The following is a 13,688-nucleotide window of genomic DNA, read 5'->3' as shown; positions in this document are numbered from 1 at the left end:
TGCAGTATTAAATATTTTCCTAAAATCTCAAAAGGTACCAAGATTTTGCATCTCATGGAAAAAGTGTACTCTTCTTTCTAAATGCTCTTGTGAAAGTATTTTTAAAAGTTTATATATTGTGCATAAACAGCATAAAAATTGTATTACTTCATTGGCTTGTTTGCCATGATATATTGCGCATGATAAGATGTTTTCAGTTGCTTTGCTTGCTTATGGTAACCATGACCCATATTTTCTGCTTTTTTCCCCCTTTGTGTGTATGTACACATGCATTTTTAAATCATTTCATATTACATTTTCTTTTTCCTCACCAAAAGGAATATGCTGCATGGAAAAAATAAATGCAAACATTCCTTTTCTTTGTTTTTTTCTTTTAAAGTTCTGACTCAGAAAATTTCTTGCTCTTATTGGCTTTTTATGGGTGTGAAGCATAACCGAATTGTGCATGGAAGGTACAGATTTAAAATCCAGTGGCTTCACAGTTTGCACATCAGTTGCCTGTCATATAAAAGTTATCTTGGATTCTGCATGAAAAAGGCTTGAGTAGTTTTCTAAAAAAAGAGTTCTAGATATTTAATGTATAGTGACACACATCGATATGGTTCTAAGTAGGTGCAATCTGTATCACCGAAAGGCTCAAGGATAGGAAACGTTAGAAATTGCTAAAATGAAAGTTATATGGTTGCACAAAATGAACTTGTACCTATACAGGCAAAGCAGAATGGCTGCTGATATTTCAAAACCAGCACATAAGAAAGTCAATAGGAAGTAAGGGAACGGTTTTCCATTGTGGTTATTTTTCTCATCATTAATTCTTTCCTCATGTTTTCTGTTTCTCATTGTTGGCCTATTTGGTTGCGATGTGCTTTTTCTGTCTTTCATTTCACATTGCTCTGTTTTTTGTTTGTTTATTTTTAACTTTGGATTAGTTATGTCTGTGGATTTTTTTTCCTCTTTTACTTAATTGTTCCTTTGGCCTCTTCCATTCTAAATCATGCAAACAATTGTACTTGCTTTTGTAATATTTCAAAGTTTACTGACCAATTTTTTTCTCTGGTCTCTCTGTTTCTCAACCATTTTTGTTGATTTTTGTGTTTGATTTCATTTTCAAATTTAAGAAACAGTTGAACGGAGTGCAGGAGCAACAAGATCCCTCCCCACCACTTACTCATACAAGCCATTCTTTTCTACAAGACCATACCAGTCCTGGACAACAGCTCCGATTACAGTGCCTGGGCCAGCCAAGTCAGGCTTCACTTCCTTATCAAGCTCTTCCTCTAATACACCATCAGCTTCTCCGTTAAAGTCCATATGGTCTGTTTCGACTCCTTCTCCAATCAAATCCACGTTAGGCGCGTCAACTACATCTTCAGTTAAATCCATTAGTGATGTGGCATCTCCAATTAGATCCTTTCGGACAATTTCTTCACCGATAAAAACAGTGGTGTCACAATCTCCATACAATATCCAAGTTTCCTCTGGTACCCTGGTTAGAGCTCCCACCGTCCCAGAGGCCTCGCCTTTAAAAGGGCTGGCATCCAATTCTACATTTTCCTCCCGCACCTCTCCAGTGACTACGGCAGGTTCTCTTTTGGAGAGGTCGTCCATTACTATGACACCCCCTGCCTCCCCCAAGTCAAACATTCATATGTATTCCTCCAGTTTGCCATTTAAGTCGATTATTACATCAGCAGCACCGCTCATATCTTCACCTCTAAAGTCAGTGCTGTCTCCAGCCAAATCAGCAGTTGATGTCATTTCATCGGCGAAAGTCACCATGGCCTCTTCTCTCTCATCACCAGTGAAACAGATACCTGGACACGCAGAGGTAGCATTAGTCAACGGATCAATTTCCCCCCTGAAATATCCGTCATCTTCAACTTTAATTAACGGATGCAAAGCCACTGCCACGTTACAGGAAAAAATTTCTACCGCTACAAACTCTGTGAGCTCTGTGGTTAACGCAGCCACTGACACAGTTGAGAAAGTGCTTTCTACCACGACAGCAATGCCATTTTCCCCACTCAGGTCATATGTTTCTCCGACACCATCAGCTTTTCAGTCCCTAAGAACTCCTCCCGCAAGTGCACTCTATACATCCCTTGGGTCGTCAATATCTGCAACTACCTCATCTGTAACGTCATCGATAATAACAGTGCCAGTATACTCTGTAGTCAATGTTTTGCCCGAACCAGCATTAAAGAAACTTCCAGACTCTAGTTCACTTACAAAATCAGCAGCAGCCTTGCTGTCACCCGTTAAAACATTGACTACGGAGACACGCCCTCAGTCCCATGTCAGTCGAACTTCATCTCCACTTAAGTCGTCTTTGTTCCTTGCACCCTCTGCCCTTAAGCTGTCTACACCATCTTCTTTATCTTCCAGTCAGGAGATATTAAAAGACGTGGCTGAAATGAAGGAGGACCTAATGCGGATGACTGCAATACTACAAACAGACGTGCCTGAGGAGAAGCCATTCCAGCCTGAACTCCCAAAAGAGGGGAGGATAGACGATGAAGAACCTTTCAAAATTGTTGAGAAAGTAAAGGAAGACTTAGTGAAAGTGAGTGAAATCCTTAAGAAAGATGTGTGTGTAGATAACAAAGGACCACTCAAATCACCAAAGAGTGACAAAGGACTCTCTCCCGAAGACGACTGGATAGAATTCAGTTCAGAAGAAATAAGAGAAGCCAGACAACAAGCCACCGTGAGCCATTCTCCATCTCTGCCCGAGAGAGTGCAAGTGAAAGCAAAAGCCGCCTCCGAGAAGGATTATAACTTGACCAAAGTCATTGATTACTTAACAAACGATATTGGAAGTAGTTCACTGACAAATCTAAAGTATAAGTTTGAGGATGCAAAGAAAGATGGTGAAGAGAGACAGAAAAGGATTTTAAAGCCCGCGATCGCCTTGCAGGAACACAAACTCAAAATGCCTCCAGCCTCCATGAGGCCTTCGACCTCTGAGAAAGAGCTGTGTAAGATGGCTGATTCCTTTTTTGGAACAGACACAATTTTGGAGTCTCCGGATGACTTTTCTCAACATGACCAAGACAAAAGCCCCTTGTCTGACAGTGGCTTTGAAACAAGAAGTGAGAAGACACCTTCAGCCCCACAGAGCGCTGAAAGCACTGGTCCTAAGCCACTCTTTCACGAAGTCCCCATCCCTCCCGTCATCACAGAAACGAGAACTGAAGTGGTGCATGTTATCAGGAGCTATGAGCCCTCAGCTGGAGACGCTCCCCCGGGCCAGCCGGAGGAGCCTGTGTCACCCAAACCTTCACCTACTTTTACAGAATTGGAACCCAAGCCCACTGCCTCTAGTATTAAGGATAAAGTTAAAGCATTTCAGATGAAAGCCAATGGTGAAGACGACGACCACAGCCGAGTCTTGAGCAAAGGCATGCGTGTTAAAGAAGAGACGCACATCACCACAACCACCAGAATGGTCTATCATTCTCCACCGGGCAGCGAAGGCGCCTCTGAGAGAATCGAGGAAACCATGTCAGTCCATGACATCATGAAGGCCTTTCAGTCCGGGCGGGACCCTTCCAAAGAACTGGCGGGGCTGTTTGAGCATAAGTCGGCAGTGCCTCCAGACGTTCACAAGTCTGCTGCTGAAACTGCAGCCCAACATGCAGAGAAGGACAACCAAATGAAACCCAAACTGGAGCGTGTAATAGAAGTCCACATCGAAAAAGGTAACCAAGCTGAGCCCACTGAAGTCATTATTAGAGAAACCAAAAAGCATCCAGAAAAGGAAATGTATGTATATCAGAAAGACTTATCCCGGGGAGATATTAACCTAAAAGATTTTCTGCCAGAAAAACACGATGCTTTTCCTTGTCCAGAGGAACAGGGTCAGCAAGAAGAAGAGGAACTTACTGCTGAAGAGTCACTGCCTTCTTACCTGGAGTCTTCCAGAGTAAACACTCCTGTGTCCCAAGAAGAAGACAGTCGCCCTAGTTCTGCTCAACTCATATCTGATGACTCTTATAAAACGTTGAAGCTTTTAAGTCAGCACTCAATAGAATACCATGACGATGAGTTGTCAGAACTAAGAGGGGAGTCTTACAGGTTTGCTGAGAAAATGCTTCTGTCAGAAAAGCTAGATGTGTCTCACTCTGATACCGAGGAATCAGTTACAGACCATGCAGGACCCCCTAGCTCAGAGTTACAGGGGTCTGATAAGCGGCCCAGAGAAAAAGTAGTCACTGCCCCCAAAAAAGAAATTCTCTCCAAAATCTATAAAGATGTGTCTGAAAATGGTGTAGGTAAAGTGTCTAAAGATGAGCATTTTGATAAAGTGACAGTGTTGCACTATTCTGGCGATGTTAGTAGTCCAAAGCATGCCATGTGGATGCGCTTTGCTGAGGACAGATTAGACAGAGGTAGAGAGAAGTTGATATATGAAGATAGGGTGGACAGGACTGTGAAGGAAGCTGAAGAGAAACTGACTCAAGTGTCACAGTTTTTTCGTGACAAAACCGAAAAGCTAAATGACGAACTGCAGTCCCCAGAGAAAAAGCCACGCCCTCGAAATGGCAAAGAATACTCTTCTCAGAGCTCTACCACTAGCAGCCCCGAGAAGGTCCTGCTGACAGAACTGTTGGCATCCAATGATGAGTGGGTTAAGGCGAGGCAACACGGCCATGACGGACAAGGCTTCCCCAAAGCCGATGAGAAAGCATCCAGTCTGCCCAGCAGCCCCGAGAAGAAGATGCTCTCCCCTCAGCCCGAGGACAGCAAGTCCCCAGAAGAAGCCAGAGAAAGCATCTCGCAGAGCAAGGCACCAGAAGGGCCCCAGTCCGGGTTTCAGCTCAAACAATCTAAGCTCAGTTCCATTAGATTAAAATTTGAACAAGGCGCACAGGCAAAAAGTAAGGACGTGTCTCAAGAAGACAGAAAGCTGGAGGGCCAGTCAAGAATCCCAATTAAGAAAATCCAGGAGAGCAAGCTGCCTGTGTACCAGGTTTTTGCTAGAGAAAAGCAGCAGAAGGCCGTAGACCTCTCAGACGAAAGCGCATCTGTGCAAAACGATGTGATGGTGCTAAAGGCTAAGGACGAGCCTGCCCAGAGCAACGAGATTCTTGTAAATGATTCTGGTCCTGAGGATGTGAAAGCACAGAGGACTGAAATGTCAAGTAAAGCAGTGCCTGACTATTTTTCTGAGCAACAGGCTAAAGACTTGGCGTGTCATGTAACCTCAGAGTTAGCTACTAAGGGACCATGGGACAAAAAGGTCTTTAGAACATGGGAAAGTGCCGGAGCCACTAACAATAAGTCGCAGAAAGAAAAACTTTCACATGTACTTGTTCATGATGTAAGAGAGAATCACATTGGTCACCCTGAGAGTAAGATTGTTGATCAGAGGAATGAGTTTATGTCTGTGACTGAGAGAGAACACAAGTTGTTAACAAATGGCTCTCTCTCAGAGATTAAGGAAATGACTGTAAAATCTCCCTCCAAAAAGGTCTTATATAGGGAATATGTCGTGAAAGAAGGGGAACGGCCGGGTGGATCTCTTGAACAACCTCCCAGGAGAAGCGAGAGCTCTGCGGTGTCGCACATCCCGGTCAGAGCTGCGGAGGGAAGGAGAATGCTGCCTTCTGACGTTCCCGACGGCCTCTGCGAACAGTCGACCTTCCCCCCGCATGAACTATCACAAAAGTTACCCCAGCCGAGTATGAGTAAAGAGACAGTCGAGATGCAGCACTTTAATTCTATAGAAGATGAAAAAGTTACTTATTCAGAAATCAGCAAAGTTTCCAAACGTCAGAGTTACGTAGGCTTATGCCCTCCTCTCGATGACACCGAAACCTCTCCCACCAAATCTCCTGATTCCTTAGAGTTTAGCCCAGGAAAGGAATCCCCCTCTAGTGATGTGTTCGAACACAGTCCCCTTGACGGCTTGGAAAGAGTAGCTCCACTAGCCCAGACAGAGGGAGGGAAAGACATAAAAACTTTACCCGTGTATGTCAGCTTTGTACAGGTGGGGAAGCAATATGAAAAGGAGATACAACAAGGAAGTGTAAAAAAGATCATAAGTCAGGAGTGTAAGACAGTGCAAGAGACCAGGGGCACCTTTTATACAACTAGACAGCAAAAGCAGCCGCCTTCTCCCCAAGGTAGCCCAGAAGATGACACTCTAGAGCAAGTTTCCTTTCTAGACAGCTCTGGGAAAAGCCCCTTGACCCCAGAAACACCCAGTTCAGAGGAAGTGAGTTACGAATTTACGTCTAAGACACCAGACTCGCTCATAGCTTTTATACCAGGCAAACCCAGCCCAATTCCCGAGGTTTCTGAGGAATCTGAGGAGGAGGACCAGGCCAAGTCAGCCTCCTTGAAGCAGACTACCGTGGAGGAAGCAGCCGTTGAGCGGGAAACGCCTACCGATGTGAGCAAAGACTCTAGCCAAAGACCCAAAAGTAATAGAGTTGCCTACATCGAATTTCCCCCTCCTCCACCACTGGATGCAGACCAGATGGAGCCAGATAAGAAACATCATTATCTCCCTGAAAGAGAGGTTGACATGATTGAAGTCAGTCTGCAAGACGAGCATGACAAGTACCAGCTGGCCGAACCGGTCATCAGAGTGCAGCCGCCTTCCCCAGTTCCTCCCGGGGCCGACGTCAGTGATTCGAGTGATGATGAATCGATCTATCAGCCTGTCCCAGTTAAAAAATATACCTTCAAGTTAAAGGAAGTAGATGATGAGCAAAAGGAAATGACAAAATCCAAAGCTCCTGCTGACAAGCCTTCCAACCAGAAAGACTTGGACAGTAACGAATCTGGAAAAGATAATGAATTTGGCCTTGGCCTCGATTCACCTCAGAACGAAACTGCCCAGAATGGGAACAATGACCAGTCCATCACTGAGTGTTCCATCGCCACCACGGCCGAGTTTTCTCATGACACGGATGCCACAGAGATCGACTCTCTGGATGGCTACGACCTGCAGGATGAGGATGATGGCTTGACAGAGAGTGATTCTAAGCTCCCAAGTCAAACCATGGAGATTAAGAAAGATGTCTGGAACACGGAGGGCATCCTGAAGCCAGCCGATCGCTCCTTTAGCCAAAGTAAACTTGAAGTTATCGAGGAGGAGGGAAGGATGGGACCAGACGAAGACAAGCCACCCTCTAAAATTTCCTCATCTGAAAAGACTCCTGATAAGACTGATCAGAAATCGGGGGCCCAGTTTTTCACACTAGAAGGCAGACATCCTGACAGATCAGTGTTTCCAGATACATACTTCAGTTACAAAGTAGATGAAGAATTTGCCACTCCTTTCAAAACCGTAGCTACCAAAGGTCTAGATTTCGATCCTTGGTCTAATAACCGAGGGGATGATGAAGTTTTTGATGGTAAATCACGGGAAGATGAAACTAAGCCATTTGGTCTGGCTGTGGAAGACCGCTCTCCAGCAACAACCCCTGATACAACGCCAGCCAGAACGCCAACTGATGAAAGTACCCCAACTAGTGAGCCTAACCCCTTCCCATTTCATGAAGGGAAAATGTTTGAGATGACTCGCAGTGGTGCAATTGACATGAGCAAGAGGGATTTTGTTGAAGAGAGGCTCCAATTTTTCCAGATTGGTGAGCATACTTCTGAAGGGAAGTCAGGGGACCAGGGGGAAGGGGATAAAAGTATGGTCACTGCCACACCACAGCCACAGTCAGGGGACACCACTGTAGAAACCAATCTAGAGAGAAATGTAGAGGCACCTCCAGTCGAACCTAACCCCAGCATCCCGACCAGCGGAGAGTGTCAGGAAGGCACATCCAGTAGTGGCTCCCTGGAGAAATCGGCAGCAGCCACTAGCGCCTCTAAAGTTGACCCCAAGTTGCGCACGCCTATAAAAATGGGAATTTCTGCATCCACCATGACCATGAAGAAAGAAGGCTCTGGAGAAGTGACAGATAAGATAGAAGCTGTGATGACCAGTTGTCAGGGGCTAGAGCATGAAACCATAACAATGATTTCAAATACAGCCAATAGCCACACAGGCACTAGGCCCCAAGAAAAACATGATTTCCAGAAAGATAACTTTAATAACAACAACAATTTGGATTCTTCCACCATACAGACAGATAACATTACAAGTAATGTAGTTGTGACAGAACATTCTGCACCCACTTGTACCACAGAGAAAGCTAATCCAGTGAAAATCTCGTCAGGAAAAAAGACAGGGGTACTGCAAGGACACTGTGTAAGAGATAAGCAGAAAGTTCTTGGAGAACAGCAAAAGACCAAGGAATCGATAGGGATTAGGCGAAAATCCAAACTTCCCATAAAGGCCACCTCACCAAAAGATATCTACCCACCAAGTCATATGCCAAACATGAAAGTGAGTAAAACGAAGCAGGTCAGTCAATCTGAGAAAACCAAAACCCTTGTTGCTTCTTCATGTGTAGACGTAAAGTCCAGAATTCCAGTAAAAGACACACACAGGGATAACGTAGTTAGAAAGGCATGTGCCACACAAAAGCCAGGGCAACCAGACAAAGGCAAGGCCAAACAGCTTCCATCCAAATTGCCAGTAAAGGTAAGATCCACCTGTGTCACCACCACCACCACCACCACCACCACCGCCACCACCGCCACCACCACTAGCACCACCACCACCGCCACAGTAACAGTTAGGAAGAGTCAGCTTAAGGAAGTATGTAAACATTCCATTGAATATTTTAAGGGAATTAGTGGTGAGACCCTAAAGCTTGTGGACCGCCTCTCGGAAGAAGACAGAAAAATGCAGTCCGAGTTGTCCGATGAGGAAGACAGTACCTCAAGAAACACGTCGTTGTCCGAGACTTCCCGGGGTGGCCAGCCTTCAGTTACAACGAAGTCTGCTAGAGATAAGAAAACAGAGGCAGCACCTTTAAAATCAAAGAGTGAAAAGGCCGGCAGTGAGAGGAGGAGCAGTAGGAGGACTGGTGAGGATGAAGGCAGTCAGGTCTCTCGAGCACTCTTTGCTCACCTCCTGGAGAACGAGCGTAGTTCGTAAACACCTTCCGGCGCGTAGACCCTAGTGCATGAACTGTCGTGATTGCCTGTCCAGTGACCTAACCGTAGTTTCTCATTCTGTCATTGTCATCCGTGTGTGCTGTCTCTACACTCTTCTTTCTCCCTTTTAACCAAACGACACGGTAGGCAGCTAGGGAAGCATGCCGAAGATATTGGTGTCTTTCAAGATGAGCAGCTCGTGGTTTTATTTTTATTTTTTTGATGTACTAATGATTCTGTCAAAGTAGAAGCGCAGATGTTGGAATCCCATCCTGGTGTTTTCACCGACACAATGATTCTGTAACCGTTGTCCAGTAGCTATAGCTCGTCAGCATGTTTGATTCCATCACATCGAGCATCCATGTAGTCTCACATTTGGCTGGCGCAGGTGACAATCAAGTGAGCCGTGTGAAAAGAGAAGTGTTCATGTAGGTGACTAGGACACATTTAAGTGTACAGTGTTAGCATTAGTCTCTCTGTAAAATCTGAGTACTGCTAAAAAAAAAAAACAATTTTCCAGTATCGTGTCTTTTTTGATGATTATTTTAATTAAGAAATTGTAAATCGTAGGTCCACAGAGTCCATGTGAACGGACAGATATCAGGATGGCAATAGTAGCCGATCACCTGGGACTTAGTTGGACAGGTAAGTGTATACAATCCTGAGTGAAACAAATACAATTTCTTAATTTCTTTCTCTTACTCACAAGGGGTTCATTATATTTAAAAAAAAAAAAAAACAGAAACAAGCAACAAGTGGAAAACAAAACAAAACACTTTTTATCACCCCCACAGTTCTATCTACCCAGAGATAATTATCGATAATACCTTACTCACATACTGCCTTTTTCAAAGCTTTGTCAGGGCATATACATTAAACAAGAGAAATTTAAATCTTAAATATAGACACTTTCTTCACACTGCCATTTCTGGTAATAATAGATAACATTTTACCTAGTAACAAACTTATTTATCTGGGGTAAAGGAAAACATAGTTAAGGCTTATGACTTTTAAATAATCCAAAATTTTATGAATTTTAAACATGGTGTATGCCCTTGAGGCAGCTCTCCTAGGCATCAGTTCAATTAAGCCATGCCTCTGTTTCACAACTTTTAATCATTCCTAAGTCATCTTCATAGTTTTTATGATACACACAGATGACCTGTACTTTACTTACCTGGTACTTTTCTTTAAGTGGACTCACTTCTATGTCCAGAGATTTATTGAAAAACAGATCTTATATCACTTTGCTAAAGGAAAGCAAGGATCATTTTCAATAATTACATAAACAAGAAAATGAGAAGTTGAACATTTGAATTACAATTTTTTAAGTAGGATGCACGTATATAAATCTATTCAGTTTATAAAAGTCATTGTGTTCAGTGAGAGGAATGAAACCGTTTATGATCTGTGTGTAGAAAAGGAATATTTAGTTTGATTTCACCTCAGTACAGATGAAGATAAGGTTCTGTATCCGTTGGAAAGTTCTACTTGTAGATCTGATGTTAACTGGGCCTCCAAAATCCTACCCCACATGAATCAGAGAAATTTAAGTTTTATAGTTTGAGTGCGTATTTTTAACACACAACCAAAAAAAAAAGCCACAATAGCTTAAAATATAAATGTTAACCATTATCATATCTAAGTCATCTTGTATACCCTCAGCAATATTCTATACTCAGGGAAGTGATTATCTCTGCTATTAAAAGGAAGAATATGAAACCAGATAATGGCAAACAAGGTCAGCTACATTTTCTTCCTTTAAATATCCTATGTTCTTGCCCTAACCCCCAAATTATTAAACTTTCCTACCTCCTTCCACCAAGCCCCTGCTCTCAGGCACACTGCTAATGACCAGGAGCCTGGTGGCACCCTGAATAGACAGGTGGTTTGAGTAATCCTTAGCAGCTTGTTGAGAGTTAATAACAATTTGTTATGTATAAATATCTGTTAACATAAAATTAATAATAATTATATTTTAACATTGGATATTGTGATCTGAAAATATACTGGAGCATATGTTGATTTGAGGTATTGTATGCCCATACTGTTAGATTATTTGCCTTAGACAAATCCAGTCCTTAGTCTGTCAGAGTAAATTTGGGGGGAAGATGTGACATAAAGCCATAAAACTGTAATTCTTAGTGACAGTGTGTCTTTACTCTTCACTGGATCACTAGACAAAGGATACAGTTGGATCATAAGGGCTTGTTGGATAGTAAGGAGTGTTGTCTCTTAAAGCACAGAGGAATGAAGAACCTAAAAGAAATTTAACTTTTGTAATTTGAATTACTATATGCTCAGTGAAGATCTCCTAAAATGATCATTTAGTAGGGCAAATTTTCATTCTGTCCCTAAGAACCACTGTTAACATCTTAATGTATTTTGATTTTTGTATAAAAAGCTTTAACATTATATACATAATGTAATTTTTTGCTTTATTTGTTATAACCTAGTTTCCACAAAATTGCATATTCTGTGATCTTGGTTTTAATGGAAAAAAACATCCAGCGCACATACTATATAATGGTATTTTTCTAACTTTGGGTTATAATGCACTCGTGAGTCATGAAGTCAATACATACTTTGTTTTTGTTTTTAATAGAATAGAATGGGGGGAAATGTCTGCGTAATATGAGTATTAATGCTGAGTTTTGCTTCTTGGGAGATCTGGTTTCATTTATATAAACATCGCGCTATACAATGTATATCTAACTGTAGGCCATGATCAAAACAGTTCACAAGCCACTGCATTAACTCAATTAACTCTTCTTTTGTTCAGCTCTTGGATTGTTTTCAGTTTTTTAGTAGTACAGCCTGAGATAAACATTCATGTGTGTAAATCATTGTGCCCAACCCAATGTATCTTCATGATAGATTTCTAGACATGAAATCTCTTGATCAAGGCATCTGGAGTTTTTTGAGCCTCCGATAGCATTTCGCTAAATCCTAGAAATATTTAAGCGGGGTAGAATCTTGACCAACTCCTTTTCCATGGGAGAATTTTTTCCCTTTTATTCCTGTAATCACTTAAAGTAATACATACCTGAGGAAGTTTTTCAACTACACAAGAAATAGTGAAAAGTCGGGCTCCTTCTCATCTTTGACTCCTGGGTTCCCTCTGCCAAGGCAGCCACTGATGCTCATACGTATCTCCCCAAAGACACTCTGATGAACAAGGTCAAGTATTTGGGTACATTTACATGGACACAAGGGACACACATCTCCTTTTTACTTGTTGTACAAGTAGCAGCATAGCATAGACAACGATCTGGGCTGTGTTCTTCATTTAACCTCCCAAGTGGAATTCCTGAAGGCATACTACCAGCATCTCATGTGCCATATTTTTGAGTGTGTATCCCTGCCCATCTTATATGAGGTCTGTGCAAACTGCAAAGAATGATTTGGCTGAATTAAAAGAATCCAGCAACATCCTCTTTGTACAGATCAAGAATCTTTATAGAAGAATCTCTCAAGAGGGAATCTAATTGTAACCAAGCGTTTATCTCAGGAGAGTTAAGTTACAGTCTGCGTGTGATCACCACCTCCCTGTAAAATCAAGCATATAAAGATTAGTGCTCAAGGCTGGACTGGGTTTTACTATAACATTCCTTTGAATGTATGTGTGTGACAGTTGAGCACTACTTTTATGAAATATATGTGATAAAAGTAGAATGTGAAATCTTAGTAACTCTTTTTCTTTCCTACAGAACTGGCAAGGGAACTGAATTTTTCAGTGGATGAAATCAATCAAATACGTGTGGAAAATCCAAATTCTTTAATTTCTCAAAGCTTCATGTTATTAAAAAAATGGGTTACCAGAGACGGAAAAAATGCTACAAGTATGCTGACATTATATTACTTTAACTTTCAAAACTGCATAGATTCAGTATTTCAGATAAGCCTACTGTTGATAAACCAGAGTTTCATTAAAGTAATAGCAAGGCTTTTGAAGTTACCCTTGTTTAATTTAGCGCTAATATTCTAAACATCTGTCTCTAGGAAGATTCTTAAGAAAGCAAGTAGTAGTGAATTTTTTGTGTTTTGTCCGTGACCATCTAAAATGAAAATCTAATTCTGGGGGGTGGTAGTCAGAAACACTCTGAGGCTACCTCTGTGGCCAGAGCTAGGTGCACAGGGAAAGAAAGGATAGGATGAAATCATTTTATTCCACTTCATCTGTGCTGCAGAGAATCCTCTAATATTTTTAGGGTTTGTTTTGTTTAGCTCTGTTGGGCTAGGGGAGGGGTGTGGTGCTATACTATGACAAGTGCCAACCCACGACAATGCGGAGCGAGTTATTGCGGGTTTGCCTGGGTCAGCCTGACCTTAGTGAGTCATTAAAATGCTAAGCATCAGATATGAGGGTGATCGATTTTGACAGTCTAAAAGGAGAGGAACATGTTTAAAATGTTAATAGATCCCCTTGTAACTAAAAGGAGTCTAGCTATTTTGAGGCCCATCTGCTCAGCATCTTACAGTGGAATCAGTGTTGCTGTCATCACACACAGCCTCAGAAAGTGATACTTAAGACCCTAACATGACTTCCCTGTAACAGCGAGCTTTCTGAAACCCCTGGATGGTGTCTTGGCTGAGCCGCAGGCAGGAGGAGCTAAAAGTGCTAGGAAGGTGAAGAAAGCCATGCTTTTGTGTGAATATTGTGATGACTGGAAGAAAAT

The 13,688-nt window shown here is 42.3% G+C and overlaps 1 protein-coding gene across 22 annotated transcripts in view; it reads left to right on the top strand.

Moving 5' to 3' along the window:
• Nucleotides 1–13,688, top strand: part of ANK3 (ankyrin 3) — a 661,480-nt gene that overhangs the window by 616,460 nt on the left and 31,332 nt on the right. For 10 of the 22 annotated variants that reach the window (XM_072756071.1, XM_072756070.1, XM_072756069.1 and 7 more), the window contains 3 exons: nucleotides 1,119–7,601; nucleotides 9,580–9,654; nucleotides 12,720–12,851. In XM_072756071.1, the coding sequence (XP_072612172.1) occupies nucleotides 1,119–7,601; nucleotides 9,580–9,654; nucleotides 12,720–12,851 (6,690 nt within the window). Of the gene's footprint in view, nucleotides 1–1,118; nucleotides 8,940–9,579; nucleotides 9,655–12,719; nucleotides 12,852–13,688 lie in introns of all 22 variants that reach the window. The other 12 variants (XM_072756074.1, XM_072756072.1, XM_072756077.1 and 9 more) reach the window with 2 other exon arrangements.

Source organism: Vulpes vulpes, chromosome 4, assembly GCF_048418805.1.
Source record: "Vulpes vulpes isolate BD-2025 chromosome 4, VulVul3, whole genome shotgun sequence".
NCBI classification, from domain to species: Eukaryota; Metazoa; Chordata; class Mammalia; order Carnivora; family Canidae; genus Vulpes; species Vulpes vulpes.
Note: the sequence above shows the minus strand (reverse complement) of the source record. Positions and strands in the feature narration are given on the sequence as shown.